Genomic DNA, 22,929 nt, shown 5'->3' on the forward strand with positions numbered 1-22,929 from the left:
GGAGGAAGGAGGGGGGACGGTTAATTTCTCCTTGTTTTAAGATCCAAGGGGGTTTGGATCTGTGTTCACCAGGGAATTGGTGAAAGGGTTCTCAAGGCTTCCCAGGGAGGGGATTCTTGAGAATGGTGGCAGCGGGACCAAAGCTAAGCTGGTAGTTAAGCTTAGAGGTTTTCATGCAGGCCCCTACATTTGTACCCTAAAGTTCAAAGTGGGGATACAGCCTTGACAAGGTGTTTGCAAATAGATTGCTTTATTATTTGCTCCATTATCTTTCCCGGTAAGCTATTGGTTTGTAATTCCCCAGGTTGTCCTTATTCCCCTTTTTAACGATTGGCATTAATTTGCCCTCTTTCAGGCCTCTGGAATCTCTCCTGTCTTCCATGAGTTTTTGAAGTTAAATGCTAATGGCTCAGATATCTCCTCAGTCAGTTCCTTGAATATTCTAGGATGTATTTAATCAAGCCCTGCTGACTTGAAGACATCTAACTTTTCTAAGTAATATTTAATTTGTTCTTTCCCTATTTTAGCCTCAGATCCTACCCCATTTACACTGGTATTCACTATCTTAGGAATCTGATGGCTACTCACCTTTTTGGTGAAAACTGAAACAAAAAAAGACATTTAGCACTTCTACCCATTTACACATTTTCTGTTGTTGTCTTGTCCACGATCTTCCTCTTGCTTCAAATGTATTTGTAGAATGCTTTGTTATCCTTTATATCTCTAGTTTAATCTCATTTTGTGCCTTGAGTTTCAGATCTGAAAGATTGAAGATCTCCTGGTTAAGCCAGGGTGGTATCTTGCCATAGTTCCTATTTTTCCTATGCAGTGGGATAGCCTGATGTTTGAGGGTTTAGCCTTACGTTTGAGGGTTTTTTATTGCTCTCTCATAATGTATGCTCTTATATCAGCCATATAACTTTTCTCATCTGATATTCTCTCACTTTCATTAGGCATACTAGCCAGGATTATATCTTTGTTTTTTGCAATGTTTAAGGTACATGGAACCAGTGCAAAGGCCTGCTACTGGAATGACCTTGCTCATTATCAGAAGAATATGAGCTAGGTCTGCTGAACTTACGCAGCTGTAGAACTCATTTTAAATAAGAGAACTGTAATATTTTTGTAGTTTATGCATGGCAAAAAGTGTGTGTCACTTTAGGAAGCTGAAAGATACTTTAACAAAACAAAAACCCTCGTCCTACCCACAGACAATCTTCCTTTAGTGAGATGCCAGTGTCTAATAAAGGGTAGATGTACAATAGTTTCAGCTCTGGCAGTAGTCAGTGCAATTAAAAAATTTTTTTTTTAAAATTGGGCCCTTGACAACAAAAACAGTTTTTCTGGACAAAGGTGTCACTGGCCTGAAAATAATTTGGTGGATTTAAACTAGGATGGAGGTCTACATACCTTACCTAGTGTGGTGTGCTCTCTTAATGGAATGGAAACAGTAACTGTATTGTACTGTTTTTCCACTATTCATATTTTCCTTTTATTCATGTCTGCATATATTCCCCATAGATTTCAGAGCAAGACGACATATTTAGGATCCTCTATTCTAGTCTCTGCACAAGTACAGGCAGTTTTATGTAATGGAATGTCTCTGATATCCATGCCTTCTCATTATGAAAATCCCATGAGTATTATATTCACAAACTATATAACAGAATTTTTTTTTAAAACTTGTGTTCTTACTAGAGGCATATTTCATAAATGTATTATTTGCCACCAACTTTTTCTATTAAACCTGATTTTTTTCTGCTATATGTTGCAGCTAAGCATTTCAAACCATTAATTGTATTATTTAAAAAAGACCAAAGTGAAGTTTGTTTCTAGGTGTTAATATGTCTGCTTTCCACATCTGTTTTGAAAATATGAGAGTTCCATTTGGAATGATGTTGAATAAAATATTATTGACAGTTTGGTATTTTGAGATGTAGTCTGGGCCATCAGGATTACTGTATTTAATGCTGTGCAAGGTAACAGTCCTAAAATGCTTGTGAGGGTGAGGGGAGAAATCTTGCTAAGGAATCTTGGACTTATAAGATCAAGATCAAAAGATGTGGAGGGCAATTATCTTTCTCCATTTCATGTAATAACAAAAAACCCTCTAAGATGCCCAAATTCTCATTATGGAATGGTTTCCGTCATGCAGATTTATAGGCATGCGCTTAACTTTACTCACCTGAGGAGTCCCATTCAATTTAATGGTGCTGTTCATGTGGGCAAAGTTAAACTTGTGCATAAACTGTTTTCAGGATGGCATCTAGGATGGGAATATTCGATGAATTGTACTCGCACTATGTAAAAGCCTGATCAGATAGGACTGCCAAAATGGTAGCAATATTACTGAATGTGCAGGGAGCATAAAGGTGAAAATGCATTGGCAAAAAGTGTTAACATAAGCCATTTTAAGAAAACAATCTGACTTATTTGGAGTTTTGAAAAAATTGAATCAAAGAGAATTCTTTTTTGAGGGTTAGTCCTTCCAGAAGTTAACGGGTGCACAGAGCTGTTATCTTTCTGAGGGATGGGTTCCAAAATACTGAGAGAGAAATGTGAAAACCCTGCTTGCTGTGCAGACCTGTAAGAATGAGTAAATAAGGAACCAATGCAGAAGCTATGCCAAGAAACGGTGCGGAGTCTATTTATAAGCTCTTGGCCTTTAGGAGTGTTATAAGCTTTATAACAAAGTGTAAAATTAAAGTCTTTTTCCTTGTAAAGAAAGTTATACTTTCTGGAATTGGGTGATTTGTATCCTGGGCAAACAGGACTAATATCTTTTCTATAACCTGAGTGAGGGGTGGAAATTCTGCACAGAACAGGATAGAACAGGTCATACGGGGGGGGGGGGGGGGGGGGAGTGGCACAATATGTGAAAGAAAATGTAGGATCAAATGAAGTACCGGTCTCAGTTCAGGTGGATTGCCCTCGACGCTGACCAGACTGGCTGGTTGGGTTCCGTCCGTTTGGGACTCGTGGCACCGCTCGTCCTCAAGGAGCGAATATCGATTGGACCGTGGCGGGCGTCGCCATCGGTCCTCGTCTCGGAGAGGGTACCACAGTCGGTCATGGCATGGTTGCCGACGCCGTTCCCGCTTGGACTCCCTCCCCAAGTCTCCGCCAAGACACCGCAGCCCCGGGCGTTGATCGCCGGTGTCTCGCTGTTGCGGGTCCGCCCGTCCAGGCCGTTCGCGGAGCAGCTATTTCCATCGGTACCGGTCCTCCACGTAGAGATGGCGGTCCCGTGGCCATCGTAGATCCTGGCACCTCCGCTCCTCACGGTCCAGAGACAGCAGTGAATCTTACGCCAGCCTGGTCTCCCTTCGCAGCCGTCCTTTGATGGGACGGGCCAGCCAACCCGGACAGCCGGCCCCGCCGCTGGTGCCACAGCAGGTGCAGTGGCACCAAGCGTCGTGGCCGGCCGAATGGTACCAGTGGGCACTGTGGCCTCCAGCGCAGCACCCGGTGGGAGCTCGCTCAATGGCTGGAGCTTCGGAAGCACCGTCTGCCTTCCTCTCCAGACCCGCCGAGAAAGGAGTCGGTGGGACGTATGCCCTCTGCACGATGCCCGGAGTCCGACCAGGTGGTGGACCCTCCAGTGCCGGCCGACACCCAGAGAACCGCACCGGCCTCTTCGCCCCGCCCGGAGGAGGTGATTGCGGCCCCGCCCCCATCCGTCCTGCAGGAGGACTTTAGGGCCCACCAAGAACTCTTAAAGAAGGTGGCAGCAAGCCTACACCTCCAGGCAGAGGAGATGGAGGAGCCCTCGGACTCCTTGTTTAACGTGTTGTCCCTATCGGCACCGGGTAGGGTGTCTTTGCTCCTCCATGAAGGGGTGGCTAAGATTTCAAATGCCCTGTGGCAAACACCGCCCTCGTTGCCCCCATCTCTAAAAAGACAGAACGCAAGTAGTTTGTACCCACTAAGGGGTATGAGTGCTTGTATACCCACCCGGCGCCCAACTCTTTGGTGGTCGAGTCGGTCAACCATAGGGAACGGCAGGGTCAGCCAGCCCCGACCCCAAAGAACAAAGACTCTCGGAGACTGGATTCTTTCGGAAGCAACATTTATTCATCTTTGAGCTTCCAGTTACGAATGGCGAACCATCAGGATCTCCTGGGCCAGTACGAATTCAGTCTGTGGGGCTCCCTGCTTAAGTTTGAGGACTCCCTCCAGCAGCGCAATAGGAAGGAGTTTAAGGCACTATTGGAGGAAGGGGCAGTGGCCGCTAAGGCATCCCTGCAGGCAGCCTCAGATGCTGCGGACACAGCCACACGATCAATGGCCTCCGTGGTGTCCATGAGACGGGTGTCATGACTCCTGCTCTCAGGGCTATCCAGTGAGGCGCAGTCTTCCATGCAGGATCTCCCGTTTGATGGGAAAGCTCTGTTTGCGGAGGAAACAGATACAAGGCTGCATGGAATGAAAGACTCCCACACGACCCTCCAGACTCTGGTCCTCTATGTCCCAGCTCCGGCAAAACCCAAATTCAAGCCGCAGCACACTCCCACCCAGGCTGCCCTCCTGAAGTACGAGGCCTCCCATAAGAAGCAGCGGGCCTATAAGAGACGCCCTCAGAGGCAGTCTCGGCCTGCCCCCCAGCCTGGGTCCTCTAAGGGCAAGCAGGCGGGGAAAAGGCGTTTTTGGTGGGACACTTGGGGGCACCCCGCCAGTTCTCATCAGGGATCCGCCCCCAATAAAGCTTCCCGTCTCCAACCAGTTGTGTGCTTTTCTCCCGGAATGGTAGTGGCTGAACTCGGACCGATGGGTCCTCAACACCATTTCCCGGGGTTACACCCTCCAGTTTTTTTCCTCCCCGCCCAACCACCCCTATTCCTCCTGGGGGAATTCCTTGCACGATGCTCTGCTCGAGCAGGAGGTGGGGCAGCTCCTAGGACTAGGAGCGATAGAGGCGGTGCCCAAGGAGTTCATGGGCAAGGGGTATTACTCCCATTATTTCCTTATCCTGAAGGCCAAAGGGAGGCTCAGGCCCATCCTGGACCTCCGAGGTCTGAACCAGTACATGGTGAAGCTCAAGTTCCACATGGTCTCCCTGGCCGCCTTCATCCCCTCCCTGGATTCCAGGAACTGGTACTCTGCCCTTGATCTACAGGACGTGTACTTCCACATCCACATATTCGAAGGGCACAGACCCTTCCTCTGTTTTGTGGTGGGACAGAATCGTTACCAATTCACGGTCCTCCCATTTGGTCTGTCCACTGCCCCCAGGGTGTTTACAAAATGCATGTCCATGCTAGCGGCCTACCTCCGACGGTGGGGGGTCCAGATATTACCTTAAGTGGATGATTGGCTTGTCAAGGGCACCTCCTGTTCGCAGGTGAGGGATCACGTGGTGCTCCTCCTGTCCATGTGCACTGCCTTGGGTCTGTTGGTAAACAACACCAAGACCACATTAGTCCCAGTCCAATGCATAGAGTTTATCGGGGTGCTCCTGGACTCAGAGTCGGCCAGGGCCTCTCTCCTGCCAGACAGATTCGAGACCCTGAAAGATCTCATTGAGTCAGTCGCAAGGTTCCCGGTGACAACAGCCAGGGTTTGCCTGCAACTGTTGGGTCACATGTCGGCGTGCACGTATGTGGTCCGTCATGCCAGACTCAGGATGAGGCCCCTCCAGCTCTGGTTGGCCTCGAAGTTCTCCCAGACCACAGACAGGATGGATAAGATCCTCACCGTGCCGGACTCTGTGATCGTCTTACTACGGTGGCGGTCCGCCTGAAACAACATGCTCGTTCAGGGACAGGGCCCCGTCATTGGAGTTGGTGTCCGATGCGTCGGACCTGGGTTGGGGGACCCATGTGGGGAACTTTCAGACTCAGGGTCTGTGGTTGGCTCAAGACCTGACCCTACATATAAATGCCAAGGAGCTCAAGGCGGTGTGGCTGGCGTGTATTGCCTTCTGCTCGCACCTGGAGGGCAAGGTAGTCAGGGTCCTCACAGACAACACGGCCTTGATGTTCTATAGCAACAGGCAAGGCGGGGCTCGATCCTCTGCCCTCTGCCACGAAGCCCTCAGGCTATGGGACTTCAGTATAGCCCACGACATCCACCTGAAGGCCTTCCATCTACCGGGTGCCTGGAACGAGAGGGCGGATTGCTTGAGCAGGGACTTTTCTTCGCAACACGAGTGGTCCCTCCACCCAGAAGTGGCCTACCGGCTCTTCTGAAGGTGGGGAACTCCCAGGTGGACCTATTCGCGGCTCGGCAGAACTGACGATGCCCCTGGTTCTGCTTCTGGGGGGGCCTGGGGAGGGGCGCTAGCTCTGATGCCTTTCTCCTGTCCTGGTCAGGCCGGCTTCTCTGTCTTTCCCCCGTTCCTTCTGAAGTTTGGGATACTATATGTTAGCTGAAAAGGATATAGTAAAAGTTCTCTGCCCCTTTTCTGCATGAAACTGTTTTATTTATACAGATGCTAATGACGAGGAGTCTGTTAGATAGAAAGGCATTGGGAAATATCTGATGCTTGGCCTACTTCACATAAAGAAGAAAAATTTCTAAAATTTGAACAGTTCATTTACTCACAAATGTTCTTTGCGCAAACGTTTTCCACTTAAGGTTCAATTTCTACCTTTTTAAAAATTGTATAAAGATAGTTACCATATACATTAAAATAAAATGTTTACCAGCTGACTGAATACTTGTAACAGATACTCCACTCCTCCAAATAAAGTTTTACTTTGGGTATGAAACGATATAACTTTAATTACATTGATGTGACTGGCATATGTTTAGTTTGAGCCTCTGTTATGGTGTTTTTAAATAGCTTCCACGCAACTTGCAGGCATTTCACTCACATTTAACTAGCTTCCCCATTTTTTTGTAATTCCTCTTTTTGAAGTTAAAATAGGATAAAGAGGAATTTATGAACAAAGGTTTAGTGGGAAGAAGGTTGGATTCATACTTTAACAAATGTTGCAGTTCAAAATGTTCAGATTTAGTAGATGCTTGATTATTTGGAGGGTGAATGGAAGGTGATTGTTATATTTCAGTAACGTTCAGAAGCTGCAATCAGAATTGGGGGATTGTGCTAAGGCACTGTATTAACACGTTGGAAGACAGGGTCCCTTCTCTAAGGAGCTGTCAACTTTGACATCATAAAAATGGTTGCTATTGTTGCATGTTACTTCTCAGAAAATGCATTGGGACAAATAGGTAAAACTCATAGGGCACTTTATACTTTAAAATACATATAACTCTTAAGCCACTATGTGTAATTAGTTTTTGGAGTTGTCCAGCGTCAAGATGGTGATCCTATCCAAGTCAGCAAAATGGTTAAAACCCCCTACTTAAGGTAGATTGAAACAGAAGGGGGAGCTCCCACTGCACCAGCCAATGATGAAGGGGAGCTGTGGAAGAGCTCTCCTTAAGGTTCTACAGAAGAGAAGGGAGGGCATGGAGCTTGAAGATTTATTCCTTGGCTTAGTGCCCCACACCCTTTCATCAGTCCTAGCTCATGCAGGAAACATGGGTAATATACACAAATAGGTTTTTGAGCATCATACTAAATATAGACTTCTGCACACCATATTTGAATAGAAGAATGGGATGAGCATTATAAATCCAGTCTACCACAATAATTTATTTAAGGGACAGGCCAACTAAACATCATAGGATATTTTGAGGATTTTTAGAAACCTGTTTTCCTTAATTTATATTACTAACAATACTTTAGATCGGGGTGGGCAAACTACAGCCCACGGGCCACATCCGGCCTGTCAGACCATTTAATCCAGCCCTCAGCTCCCGCCGGAGAGCGGGGTCGGAGGCTTCCCCTGCTCCGCACAACTCTCAGGAAGCAGCCGGCATGACCCCCCTCCGCCTCCTACATAGTACACGGAGGCGTGGCCAGGCAGCTCGGAGCACTGCCCCATCCACAGGCACCACCCCTGCAATTCCCATTGGCCGTGGTTCCTGTAATCTTCTATGCACAGTTCTAATTGTGCATTAGTGAACAACAGTTAATCTTTCTGTTTTTCATCTAAGCTCATGTTTGAAATGAATTTTTACGGCATTGCTTAATCCCATTAAAACGCAAAAACATATAAATGTTTGGATGGATTTAACAATTATTGATAAGATTCAAAATCATGAGTTAGGATTAAAAATGTGAATTTGCCCTAAAAATCACATTTAAACACACAATTTGGGTTCTTTTTATTTAGAGTTCATGTTTTCAACCTTTTCTCCACAACTCTGAAGACTAGAAACTTTTCTTAATGGAACCTAAGATTCTTACTTAGTAACATGACTCCAAGAGCTGGGTCTTTAAGAAAACACAAGTCTTGTTGTATTTGGTGTTTGTTTGTTTAGATAATCAAGAGCCAGTTTCCTAGTGGCCCATCTTTGTCCTATTTGGTCCTGAATTAAAGTGGATAGAATTTGACATTAGTTACTTTTTGATAGGATTAGGTGATCATTCAAATCAATGCTTTTTGAATTTCAAGCATATCATACTCCCTAATAGCATGTGTTTAAAATAGTTTAATCCACTCATTTAAGTTAAAATTCTTTCTTTGTAGATTTATAAACCTGATGTGTGATGAATGTTGTTCTCCATTTTTCTGTTTCACCTCTCTAACAATAAGCCAAATTATGACAACTGTCACATTACTTGTGTGTTCCTATTTTGAAATGTTGTTACCTTTATTTCAGAATAAATATTTAAACAAGGCAAAGCATAGATTCCTCATTCAAGGTTATGTCAATGCTAGGTTTGAAATTCAGTAGCAGTCAGTTTTCAGTTATCCAAGAGGAGGAAAAAAACAAGAGTAGAAACCTTTAATTTTCTATTGCTATAATTGCTGGATAAATTCCAGAACTTTCTAAATTCATTTTCTCTTTTGGGTGGAGATCAAGCATGAGAGAGTAGTTTGTTACTTTTAATTTTCCTTTTTTAAAAAAAAAAAAAAAAGAAAAAAAAAAAATATAAGACACTTTTAGAATAGGTGTCTTCTCAGCCATGTAACTATATCATTGCTACTGAACTGCCATAATCCCACATTTGAGTGCATTTGAAGCTAACTGCCAAGTAACTTCAACTACTTTAGGGAATTTTGAGATGCTGACTTTTATCTTTGAGTAATAAACACTAAAATGTGCCGCCCCCCTCCATGCACTGCAGCTCTGAAAGTACCTTGGGGGTTGGAGAACGAGATGAGAAATTGCTTTGGGGATTTACTTAAATCTGAAAACAGAATGTATTTGAAAACAAGCAAAAAAAAAATGTTGGTCTTTTAAAAAAAAAAAAAAAAAAATTGAAAATGCAGGTCTGTATGCCAGTGTTCATTAATCTGAAATCCATGAGTAAAGCTACCTTTCGTTGCGTGAGTGAAAAAAGTGTTTGTTTGTTTTTTAAATGGTAAAGTGATAGATAGTATGGCAACATTAAATTTAATAAACACATTTTAGTGGCCACTATAAGCAAACAATGTTCTTTCTGCAATCTGCTAGAAACGTTTTAGTACATTCCCCTAGAGGGAAAAACAAAGAATTTCCACTTGCTTTTAAAGCATGTTTAGGGCTTCACTGAAAAATTCCAAGAATCCAAACGTAGTTTGTGTGTAACTTGTTCCAAAGCTCAACACATTTCAAGAAGATGAACCTAAATGCTGTACTGAAAGCGTGGTGTTTTTTTTTTTTTTAAAGCTAATTCTGCTACAGCATGCTGTACAGAAGCAATTTGTTAGGTTTTAATTTCCTGCGGTTAGCCTTTAACAGTCAACATAACGAGAAAATGATCTTTCACCATTTTCACTGTGAACTTGTACGCATAAACTAATTCCAGTATTTGCCAGATTTGGGAAATATTCTGTGCTAGCCTTCTGAAAGTCAGTGTTGTTTTCTTCTGTTCAGTCCAACTCAGCTGTCCTCTTTAGAATCCACATGTGATAAATTAAACACTGTCTTCAAAAGGATATTAGCCTGAGACCACCCACAAGTACCTAACTCCCACTTGTCTCCTGGACTTTTCATCTTTTCTATATCTGTGAGATCAATTTGTCAATTACATCCACATCTCGGGCTTTTCTGTGCATATATGAAGTAAGCAAAAAGCTGGTGAAAATTTGAATTTCATGTTTTCTGCTGATCTTATTTTTTCATGTCCAACATCCAAGTTTTGCATTTTCCATTAAATTTGTGACCATAATGAAAATATTACAGCCTGGTTTCATGAGTTACCCTTTAACTTGTCACATAAAACATAGATCACACCTGTTGATACTCATGGTATTAACATTCTCTGAGCTGCTTAGGAAATCCTCACTTTTACATTCCTCCAAACTTTTCCCCCTCCCAAAGAAACAAATGGATTTTGCTTTAATTTATGGCCTGATCCTGAGGTGTGCCAAGTACCTGGGAATTGGCATCTTTCAGGATCATGCCCTGAATGACTGTACAGAGCTATCATAATTGCTTAGTGAGAGCATGTTTGTTACAGATTACATAAGTGTAATAACTCAGTGATTCTTTGGTTTAATATCTCTGCTTCCTAAAATATAAAATGTACAGTATTTGGGAGATGGAATTTTATTCTTTAACTTTTTCATGAATCATACAGAATGCTAAAACAGATGTCTTTATTTAAAAAAACACCCTTTTTTTCCCCCCTCTTACCACAGGATAATGAAAAGAGGACCCCTTTACATGCTGCTGCCTATCTGGGAGATGCAGAAATTATTGAACTACTTATTTTATCTGGTATGTTCTGTTCATGTTGATGAAAAAAATTCTGTGCACAAATATGTTAAATGTACTTTTAGTTTGCATAATATTATCAGGCTATTTAATGTGCTAAGAATTCAGTTGAAATTTGGGGATTTTTGTACTTAAACTTTATTTTAGACTCCTTAATTCAAACCACTGTTTTAATAATTTTCAGTTATTATAAAAAGTACCTTCTAGTGGTAAACTTTCTCAGTGATGTCTGCTATTTATTAGTAGTTTATGACCAAATTCAGTTAGTTTAAAAGTCTGGACTGAGCTGTATTTAAAGGAGTATACTTAATATCTAAATGTTGCATACATTTTTTACTATAGTGAATTTAGAAAAATGACTAGATGTTAACATTGAAAATGGCATTCAAAAGTGCTGATATTTCTACAGATTAAGAAGAACATTATTTTTCTAGTTCTCTTTTGCTAACTCATATACACACAAGATTTTTAGGACCTGATAAGAATGAAATAGGAATTTAAAAATCATTTTTCATGTTTACTACTTCACTTGCAATACAGAATGCAAGTAGTGAGGCAGTATGTTCTAGTGGTTAAACCAGGAGATCAGAGTTATTATTCCAGCTGTGCAATTGATTCGCTGTGACCTTGAACAAGTCCTTAATAATCTGTTACACCTCACCATGGTGGTTTATTCATGATTATAAAGTGCTTTGAGATCCTGCAGTAGAAGAAATTGCAGAATTATAAAGTACAGTAGAATCTCTTTAATCTGCACTTCACTAAACAATATACCTTATCTGCTCAAAAACTTCAGATCTTTTCCCACATCTCAGCTTTAAAAGTAATAGAATTTACTTTAGTGAGGTGTGTTATAGGAGAGCTGGTAGCACTTCCCATTTTAAGATCCTATTTTCTGTTGCTTATAACTTTGCAGAACTTCAATCATTTTGATTGAAAACTTCCATGCTAAATGTCTGCCTGAGGCTGATTTTTTGGGGAACATAGAGGTTTAGCCATTTGAGACCAAGGTTAGAGAAAAGTATGTTATTTTGCCCATGTTAAAAATTGATGACTTTTTCTTTGAGAGGCTTGAAATGCACCCCAAGTTTTGCACTAGGGACTTGAAATTTGAAAGGGGGGGTGGCCTTTGTGTCTGTCAGGGATGTGCCTTTTGCCATACGTGTGAAAAATTTGGCCAATAATCCTTTCAGAAACCAGAGTTCACACATACTCAGCAGAGACTTGGTAGAGCTTCACAGTTTTCTGAAGATTCCATCCATAATGGGCATGTTCCAGCCCAGGGCTGCCAGGGCTAAGAGGACTTTCTTTGCAATTTCAGTTTCCAGCTGCTTGGGGCTGTGCCAGGTCCAGGCACCAGAACTGAGAGCAGCCAGTCTATTTCTCAGCTATCTGAGTCCTCCCGCTCAGTGCAAGTAGCATGAAGGAGGAAGCTGCATTATTTGAATGCAAAAGGAAAAAGAACCTGACCTGGAGGGCTGGATGTGGGGAGTAGACTGGGACAGGGAGCCTGGTGGCAGGGTCCATCTCAGGCTGGCTTGATAAGGAGACTTGTACTGAGAGATGGTGGGGAACGGGGAGGTTGGTGGGTGGGGAGCAGACTGAGAGCCAGTTGATGGAGGGGAGACTGAGACTGGATGAGGAATGGAAAGGGGAAACTGGGACTGGCTGGGCAAAGAGCTGGGGGTGACATGGGACACCAAGATTAGATGGGGAGCTCTCAGAAGATGGAAACTGGGGGCCAGTGGGAAGACAGATCAGACAAGGAGGTGAGGGGAAACTGGGAATGGCTAGGTAAGGAAATGGGGAGTAGGATGAAATGCCTGAGTGGAGACTAGGACTAGCTAGGTGAGGAGAATAGGACTTGGATGAGGAGACAGTTGAGAGAGAGAGAGAGACAGACAGACAGAACTGAGGCAGGGACAGGTTGGAGGGAATGGAGCAGAAGGGGTCAATCTTGTGGGAATGGGCAGAAGAGTCTGGATCCTCTAGTGCCCACTGCCCTCCAGAGCCTGGCATGGAGCCCATGGTTCCTGAGTCTCGCCATTCCTCTACCAAGTGTTTCACAGATATTTGCTGACAGTAAAGTATCTCATCTGCCTCTAATGTTGGTCCATGTAGAGGATGACAGTCTACTGTTGTTACCAGTTATTCTGCTAAAGCAGCAGAGGTCTGTGTAGATCTAAACCTTCCAACCTTGCTGATGACCCATGTGGATGTCAATATGACAACACATAATGGATTTTCTATTTTTTTTTCAGTTTGCTTTTTTTAAAACCCAGGAAATTACATGCACAAACTATGGTAAAAGAACATTATTAGGCTTGCAAAGTCAAGCGCTTGCAAAATCAAGCACTTGAAAGATAGGAAATGCATAGGCAACCTTAATTCTGGCATCTGTAATTTGGCCCCATTGTGCATCTGCATTATGATAGTCTTTAATTACATGTCACATACTGTTCTTTCCCACAGGACTTGTACTTCCTTCAGTGCCCAGGCTGGACCTGCTCTGAGGATTGACCAGGGTTGTGTAGTGAAGGAGACTGTAGTTTATAGGACCCCGCCTCATTTTTTGCAGAAGTTGGAAGGTTGAATAGTGAATGAGGCAGGGGATTGCAGGAAGAGATAGGAGAGTCTGGTTAAGGCAGTTGAATACTGTCCTGGGGAAATGGAGCCTATCTCTGTGCCTGTGTGAAGATAGGGAAGTTGCTTAAAAATCTAACTTTTTCACAAGTGGTCAGTAATTCCTCATTTCATGGGTGTCGGTCTTCAGAACCTGCAGTTTGACTTGCAGCAATGCTGAGGACTCTCAGCTGCAACTGAAATCAATGGGTACTATATAGTATAATGTTAAGTACTCTGAAAAACCATGTCGTAGGTGTCTCAAATTGGGCACCCAAAATCAGTGGATACTTTTGACCTTAATGTCTCTGTGCCTCAGTTCTCTGTCCCTAAAATATGGATTATTAACCTCCACTGTATGGGGGGGGAGGGATAGCTCAGTGGTTTGAGTATTGGCCTGCTAAACTCAGGGTTGTGAGTTCAATCCTTGAGGGGGCCACTTAGGGATCTGGGGCAAAATCAGTACTTGGTCCTGCTAGTGAAGGCAGGGGGCTGGACTCCATGACCTTTCAAGGTCCCTTCCAGTTCTAGAAGCTAGGATATCTCCATTAATTAAAATAAAATAAAAATTTTTATTAATGTTGTGAAACACTCACATAAATTAATGATGAGCGCCATAGAGAAAAGCCCATGAGGAAAGTATTAATTCTTTCTTCAGAGCATGGTTTGAGTAGTGTGCAGTAAATAAGGCCTAGAGTGTTAGATTCAACAATGAGGAGGAAACAAAATATTGAATAGCTGCTCGTTAAGTGAGCAGTATTTATTCTGAATGAAGGAGTCCTGTGGAAAATAGTATGTGATGATGTAATTAAAGACTGTATAATAATGCATAAGCACAAAGGGGCTGAATAAAGGTTGTATAGACAATCTTAATTCTTGCATTTTCTAGCTTTTGAGTGCTTTATTTTGTAACCTTCGTATTTTTTGATGTGTAATAAATATACCATAGTACATTTTGAAGTTCTATAAATTAAAAACCAATCTACAATTATCATACTATATGAACAAAGTAAATTGCAAGGAATTTTCCTTGCTTTGCTATTGTTTCTCTTCAAGCCTGGTCTAAAGCCCATTTAAGTCAATGGGAGTCTTTCCACTGATATCAGTGGGCATTTGAACAGATCCTTACTCGTCGGTTTCCCAATCCTGCCAACAGTTAAAGCATGCATGTAACTACATAGAAGTAGTTCTGTTAAGTTCAATGGGACTATACACTTCCATAACTGTTTTTTTGGATTGAAGCCTAACCCACAAAATTTTGTAATTACTAGAGTTTTCTAGTTCTTAGTGTAAATTATATTGGCTCTACTGTCACATTATGTTATAGATGCTGCAGAAATATGGTACTGTTAAATTCCTTTACTTCCCACCCACCTCCCAAAAAACAACCAAAAACAAGCGCACCACATACACCACACAAACACTAAAATGTCTTTTAAAAAAAAAAAAAAAAAAAAATCCCTGGGAGTGAATTTTTTTTTTTATAAAAAAAAAACAGTTGGTTTGTGAATGTTTTTTTTTTTTTTTCAATTTGTTTGTATAATTTGAGATTTTTTTTTCTGTACCAAATTTCTCTAAGTGTAAGTACGTTACAAGATCCATATTGTTCATTCTCAGTGCATAACTGAGTCTTCCCTTAGCTCAAAGTTTCAAACTTTTAGCTTTTAGCATTAGTATACATGTCTTGAGCATTCTGCATTTGGGTGTTGAACACTAGGACACTTGTTCTGAGTAAACATCTGCCTGCAGTCTTTGTTGCTGCTGTGGCTTGTCTTGGTTTTCAAGCCTGTAGGATGGAAGAGGCCTGAAATCGACAATGTCGGATACAAATTTCCAGCAGAGAGAAAATATTCCTCCCATGACTTCCAGCTTACTTCCTGACAACCGTATTTCCTTTCCTCCTGAAACAATACCTCTCAGAACTCTTGAAAGTAAGCTAGTCCCTAAAGGATTCACCCACTTTGTCATCAGATGATGTCTGCCTACCTGTTGATGAACAGCCAGCATGTCATAATCCTCAAATTCTATTTGGTCTAAAAAGAATTAACTAACATCTCTAGCAAACATCTGTAAATTTGTAGAGAGGCTGGGTAGGTGAAATAGCAATGATGAAATATGAAACAGCAACAACACATTAAAGGCACATGATGGTTTCATCACATTACAACCAAGAATGTTAGGCATTGAACCAACCAGCCTCCAGTGTCTTCCCAACTGACTCAACGCTGGTTCATTTGGCGTGGCTATCTGCACTGTGTGCCAGACTCCATACCAGCCTGCCTGCTTTGTGTTTGCTCCAGCAAAAGCTGGTTGGAGAAGACCTCGCAGACAGCCTCATACATGCTGGAGGGATGTCAGGGCTTCCAACTTCGTACATCTCAGCCTTAATATAGATCAGGCTAGAACATTGGCAGGAGACTGGGCTCTCTGGAAATGGGTGATTGGAAGTATCCACTGTGTTCTCCATGAGCAGGAGAATTAATGAATGAATGAGTAGGTGAAAAGAGATCTATTGTGAATAATCTTAATAAGAATTATTTGAGAATCTTCTGCATATTCCCGTTCATAGGCTATGCTGGCTGATGGAACTTAAAGTCATAGAATTTAAAGCTGGAAGGGATCACCAAATCAGACAGTGGAACCTTCTTGTGGCAGTGCCCACTAAAGTGCTTGCATGTCCCTCTGACCGCTCCCCTCAGAGTTTCTGAATATTCTGAGGGATGAGGCTGAAAAGGGTGCATGGTGCTCAGTTCCTAGCAACCTCACCAGCAAATGGACATGAACTTCTCTGGATCCCTCAGATCTGCCACTTTCTCTCAAAATTTTTTAGTGTCTTACGTAATATTTTACTCTTGGTGTAGTTGGTATAATTAGGAAAAGAATAGTTTGTTTAGGCTAGTTCTTCTTAGATTAGTTAAGTAGCTGTTAGGCTTGGTTCTGTCTCAGTTTCATGGTGGATTCAAAGGCAAAGAGACGTAGTTTTAAGAGCTATGAATCATGTCAAATGGTCTTTCCAGCATCAGACACCAATGTCAGGTGTTTAGCATGTTTTGATGAGGGCTACTGTCCTTTGAGTTGTCCGAGGTTTTCTGTCTGCATTATGTTCATTCTGAGGTTGGTCCGAGAGCACTCCTGATATAAGAAGCTTTGGCAGCAAAGCCACTCAGCTCTGATACCTCTAAGGGATCCAAGCACAAGCTCAGAGAAAGAATACTATGATGAAAGCTCCAGTTTGTACTCTAGGATAGAGTTCCATGACTGCCTCAGTCCGTTTCCAAGGCATCTGATCCAACACTAAGAGCCCCAAAGGATCTGTTGGCCAAGTTCTGAGAAAAGCCATTGGATCAGTCTGCTTCAGTTCTGGAAAAGGCAAAGAACTAAAAGGTTCCTGCTAGCAGTGCCAAGTCCCAGTCAGGAAATTAGTCTGATCAGTCAACAGGTCCTGAACCAAATGCTAGGAGTGCTGACCATGCATAAATCTTATCTAATTGATCCAAGGACTGGATCAGATCCAAAGATAGACTTGGAACCAGCAACAATTTCTTCATCGCTAATTTATGCAGCTCCATCAGTTTCACTGTTAGCCGAAATAAGTCACATGGATCCCGTGCTGTATCTGTGAGGCTTGATATCTAAAGGAGGAAAGACGAAACATCTCTCAATTATCCTTCTCTGATCTCACTCCTGAAAAATGAGAGAGGTTGAATGAAGTATCTGTTTTCCTGAGAGACTTCCTTACCTCTGTCCAAAACACCTTCAAGCCCAGCCAGTAAAGTGGTCTTGCCTTTCACTATGTTGCATTTGCCAGGTTCTCTGTTTTTTCCAAGGTCAGATCTGCAATCCAGAGATGAACAGGATTGGGCTAAGTTTCCAGAAGTCCTTCCTAGATTTCATCCTCAAAAAAGAGAGAGTATTTCTAGATATGGAGCATATAGACCTCCTTAACCTCCAGGTTATGATATGGTATTAGAATAAGAGTACTGCAGCAACTGGCAAATTCCACCATGGGTGGCGTGGCCATATTGGCAGCCATCTAAACACTGTAGAGAGACTCCATAGCATCATTGGCATAAGAACTCCCTTCTCTTTTGAGATCAGGAAAAAACTTGTCCATCAAATCCGAGCTTCACGTTCTCCCACCATAGTGCCTGACCCTCTGTTGGAGGAAGATGAGGAGCCTGTGCTTCAGATGGAGTACCAGAAATTAGAGCCAAACGTAGAAACTGGTTTTTCATCACATGAAAATGTTGGAGTAGCTTCAGCTTCCTCTCTCTCTGAGGATTCTTTACAGTTTCACAAGCTTGTAGACAGGATAGCAATGACTTTGAAACTCCCATTTGTAATACCAGAGGAAATCTATCCATTATTTGACATTCTGGTTGCCCCATTGGAGGTTACTCTTCTAATATTAGATTGACTATTGCAGGCTGCAGTAGTCAGTGCAGTTGGTAAGGAAGTGTTGTTCTGCTTCACTTGGAAAAAGAGTAACAGATTGTGCGGCAATGATGTTGCAGCATCAATATCACTTATAGGAAAAGATTTCTGTATTTGCTTCTGGAAAAGCAATTACTCAACGTAAATTGACTAACATGTTAATAACTGAAGGTCAGACTATAATGAAGCGTGTCCTCAGCATCAAAAGAAGCTCTCCAATCAATCAGCTAGGGCGGTAGCATCTACTTCTTTGTTTAAAAGTCTTATGGTCTTTTTCTTTCTATCCAGAAACTGTGTTGAAGATTGGAAGATCTTCCTTTGGAAGGAAATCAATTATTTAGTAATAAGATGAAATGTCGGTCTGTGGCATGCTTTTTAGGTGCTTTTCCACCTGTGAGAAGGAGGACCTCTGGTCCTATATTCTGATACCATAGACCATTTATCCACCATCATCTTTTGTCTTTATTCTCAGGGACGTCACTTTCAGCAACAACAACCCAGACCTGTGCAAATGCACCAGAAGAAAATCTTAAAACCATGAATGAAGTGAAAGCAGCCTTCAGTTTCAACTCCAGGTACAAATGGCAGGCCTCAAATTTGACACAAGGACCAGGAGCTTCAAATTAACCTGCACTGACCCTATCTTTGAGAACAGACAATTTTGCTATGTCAACAAATGGAAGTCCATAACATCAGACACAAGGATTCTGGAGATAAACTGAGTTGTATTAACATCTTCTGTTGAGACCCTACCTTCACCAAACCCCTCTCCTTTCTGTGTTCAGGGGTTCCTCTCATGAGACTACGTTAAGATCAGGGATTTAATCCTTGTTATAAGTGGGAGCAATAAAGAAGGTTCCAAGGGAATTTAGAGATCAGGGCTTATACTGCAGATGTTTCTTCATACCAAAGAAAGGAAGAAGGTTTGATCTGATATTAAATCTAAGGAAGTTCAGGGTCTTCGTTAGGAAATTCTGCTTCTGTATGTTGGCACTAGCATGTTTCATAACCTCCATAGGTGACATCTTCAGCCAGTGGTGGTTTCCAGACATTGATCTGTTGGTCACTAGATATATGAAGTGTCTCCAGTTCTGCTCAAGAACAGCCAGGGACAGTCTGTCCATATCAGATATTTTTTTCCTCCTGAAGTGGAACCCCCAATCCTCCCATTAATTTAGAAGGTGATCAGAAAAAGAAGACGTGATGGGGCCAGAATAATCTTAGTGATTCCAGCATGGCTAAGGCAACAATGACATGCAGACCTCTTGCAACTTCTCAAGAAGTCCACGGGCTTTTTCCAGTGTTCACAGATTTGCTGTCCCAACAAGAGTGCAGGAATTACTGCTTTGACCTTCTGTTGCTGCAGTTGACTGCAGGGGTTTATAGGACTTTTGTGCACCTTGGGAAAATCTTGCTCTTTAGAGGTTCAACAGGTGTTACTTAACTCCAGATAACAGTTGAGTAGAAAATGCTTTGACCTGAAGTGGACTGATTTGTTAAGTGGATGCATGAAAACCTGGCACCAACTCAATATCTTCTGGAACATTTACTCCAATTAAAAGTTTCAGGTCTTTTGATAACCTCTGTAAAATTCCACTTAGCAGCTATATCAGTGTACTGTGTGCTTGTAGATAATCTGTCTTTTTACACAACATAGTTGAGAAATTTATGAACGGGCTTGCTAATATAAATCCACCATTGAAAGACCCAGTTCTGTTATGGAATCTCAGTTTAGTTTTAATGCAAGTCAAGTCTCCATCTGAGTCTACAGCAGAATGCTCTCTTTTTTCCATGTTGGCTATTAAAACTGCTTTTATAATAATGATAATGTTAGCTAGGTGATGAATTGATGAATCGTCCTAACCCCAAATTCTTACCTAAATACGACTTCCATATTTATCAAACAATAAATTTACCAGTTTACCTAGAACTCAGTCATAGGATGCGTCAAGGTTACATATGTTCGACACTGAGGCCTCTAGCCTGCTGTCTGAGGAATTTTGCAAGTCCCTCAATCCCTTTGTCTATTAAAAATAACCATAAAGATCAAGCTGTCTCATCACAAACATTATCTAGATGGATTGAGACAGGATATGGAGGAAAACTATAGACCTCTCTCTCTCTCTCTCTCTCTCTCTCTCTCTCTCTCTCTCTCTCTCTCTCTCTGGGGTTTAGGTGATCCTCCACTACGCAATGGCTACCCCCTAGCATACCTTGGCCACATTCTGATCACTCAGATCTGTAAGGCTGCTACATGGAGCTTGATACACACGGTTACAAAACACGCAGACCTAGTCCAGAGCAGATGCTTAGCTTTGAAATGTAATACTTCAATCCCTGTTCAGCTACTACCCTGAGTCCCACCTTCTGTTGATGAGGTACTGTTCACCAATCTATTTTATGAGTAAGAGTATGCACAGGACACTCAAAGAAATTGAAGGTTACTTACCTGTAACTGCAGTTCTTTGAGATGGACTTTACATATTAACACTCCCTGCCCGCCTTCCCTTCTTCCTTGGAGTCCTAATAAATCTTGACTCTACGGCAATGGTAGAAAGAATTGAGGTGGCAAAGGGTACTTATATAGTTTTGCCCTCAAAGTTCAAGAGTGCTGTGGAGAGAAGTAGGAGGAGTGTGTGAGTTCTTGAAATGTGCAGTGCTATGAGAACGTTTTACCACCTATGTTGGGTTGGCTGGTGCAGCTTATGAGCGTAAAGATGCAAAGTCCATCTCAAAGAACTCTGGATACAGGTAGGTAATCTTCATTTATCGGTAAGTGATTTATTTTAAAGTGCATAATATGAAATAATCTCTGGTTGTATTTTAAAGTAACTGTAGATGTTATACTTCAAAATAATGTATTGGAGGTGGGATATACTTTTTCGTATAACTCAAAGAATCATAATGTCATTTCTTATCAGTTGTATTACTATAAGTCTGTATTCTGATGTCTTGACATAGAACCATAAATGCGTCTGTTCACACAGAGTAATTTCATTCTATATAACTATAGTAGCCATGTAAATACATCACAGAAAATTAATGTGACTTAAGTTATACTAACAAAATGAATTTGCTTAAAAAAAACCCTTTCCCCTCTAAAAGAAGTCTGTTTGTGGGTAAGGATTAAACCTTCTATCAGGTAAGTGCTGTGGGACTAACTGAATTTTTTTTACCATTTCATTTGTCTTATTACTGAAAGTTTCTTATCTGTGATATTATTTTACTGCATGTGATATTTGGCAAACCTAATTTAGCTATGTGTGTTACATTCTTGGAATATCTTTTTAAGGACATTACTTTGCTCTCTGGGGACCTGTGCAAAAATCACACTCGTCTCACCTAGCAACTTTTTAAAGACTTGAAAGAGAGCTACTTGCTATTGATGACTGATGGTGTTGTGGCTGATGTTAATGGAGGCAGGGTAGTTGTCTAGCCTTTTAGTACTTCCATGGCTCTGGAACAGTAGGAATGAAGAGAAATATCAGTTTTGAGTGGGATGAAGCTGGGAGGTTTTAAAAAGGTTGTTGCATCTCCCCTGTCCTCTAAAATCTGTATAGTGTTGGGGAGCCACCACTGCATATACTCAAAACATCATGGGAGTGGAGTGAATGAGGCTTCTGCCATATTCCCTTTCATTATTCCCTAGTAGAAAGGGTTTCATGCAGTGGTCATATTGCATAGATACTATCTGGTAAACCACCTACCCTCCACCCCCCAACTCATAATCATCACCTTCTGTGCATAGTTGCCTAACAGCCTGTGGTAATTACAGTAGTTGCATATGTAGAAAAAGTGATTAATGTATTCTGAATTCTTTTTATTAGCGTTTAGCACAGGGAAATGCGGTGCTAAGTCACATTGCTACCAAGTGCTCTGCAGATCACAGTTAAGAACTTTTGCTAGAGTTTTATTGCTCCTCCTTCCTGTTCTTTGGCGGGGGTAAAAGAGGAGGGGATGGGAACATGACTTGATCTCCTTCCAGAAGTGATGAAAGTAACTATTTCAATTCAATGGCAATCAGTGGAGAAGAGATAAATTTGTCAAGTGCATAACCGGCTCTCTGTAAGGATAGGCAGTATTACCTAGAGCAGGGGTTCGGCAACTTACCGATATTTGATGGCACATGGGGCGGGCTGAGCCGCTCAGCCCGCCGCCACTCTGGGGCATTCCGCCGCTGGCTCCTGCCAGCTGGGGTCCCACCGCCGGTCCCACTCAGCACCCGCTGCTGGCCTGGGGGAAGGAATCCCAGGCTGGCAGGGGGCTGAGACCCCAGCTGGAAGGAGCCAGCGGCGGAAACCCCAGAGCGGGGGGGCGGGCTGAGCCGCTCAGCACCCGCTGCTGGCCTGGGGGAAGGAATCCCAGGCTGGCAGGGGGTTGAGACCCTGGCTGGCAGGAGCCAGTGGCCAAAACCCCAGAGGGTGGCTGGCTGAGCCGCTTAGTTGCTACTCTGGGGTTCCGGCTGCTGGCCCCTTGCCAGCCGGGGTCCCCCCCGCCGCAGCCTCACTCACCTTGCGCAGGCCCCTGCCAGACAGGGTCCAGGCCTCCGGCCCTGCTCAGCCCTACCAGCCGCCAGCTCCACTCACCTCAGCTGCCGATCTGGGGTTCCAGCCGCTGACCTCCTGCCAGCCAGGTCAGGATCTCCAGCCTGTGTGGGTTGCACACAAGGCAAGAGGGGGTGCAGCTCAGCGCCCCCATCTTAAAATTGCTTAGATCAGACCACACTGCATTTGACCTTGTGCCTGCCTTCTATCGCCATTTTTTTCCCCACTGAGAGTTGAAGGGAACATTTGACAAAATGGCAGCTCCTAAGAAAGCGAAGCTAGATGTCCGATCATTTCAGCCTGCTTGGACAGATGCATTTGGATTTATTGAAAAGAAGGACCATGCTATTTGTGCTTTCTGTTGTGAAAGTGTTGTTTGTCGCACATCAAGTGTTCAACATTTTGAAACGAAGCACGAGAAAACCTTTCTTGACAAAGCAGACAAGACTGAATCAATCAAAAAGGCAGTAGCAGCCTATGAGAAGCAAAGCAGTGTTTTTAAAAGCTTAAGTGTAAGTAAAAATCAAGCTACAGAAGGAAGTTACAAGATTGCACAGTGCATTGCAAAAAACGGAAAGCCGTTTACAGATGGGGAATATATAAAAAGTTTTTC

General features: G+C 42.7%; 1 protein-coding gene across 3 annotated transcripts in view; it reads left to right on the forward strand.

Moving 5' to 3' along the window:
- Positions 1 to 22,929, forward strand: part of ANKRD28 (ankyrin repeat domain 28) — a 201,499-nt gene that overhangs the window by 91,519 nt on the left and 87,051 nt on the right. For all 3 annotated transcript variants that reach the window (XM_024209574.2, XM_024209575.2, XM_024209573.2), the window contains one exon: positions 10,641 to 10,719. In XM_024209574.2, the coding sequence (XP_024065342.1) occupies positions 10,641 to 10,719 (79 nt within the window). The remainder of the gene's footprint in view (positions 1 to 10,640; positions 10,720 to 22,929) is intronic.

This window comes from Terrapene carolina, unplaced genomic scaffold, assembly GCF_002925995.2.
Source record: "Terrapene carolina triunguis isolate 2854851 unplaced genomic scaffold, T_m_triunguis-2.0 Scaffold84, whole genome shotgun sequence".
Taxonomy (NCBI): Eukaryota; Metazoa; Chordata; order Testudines; family Emydidae; genus Terrapene; species Terrapene triunguis.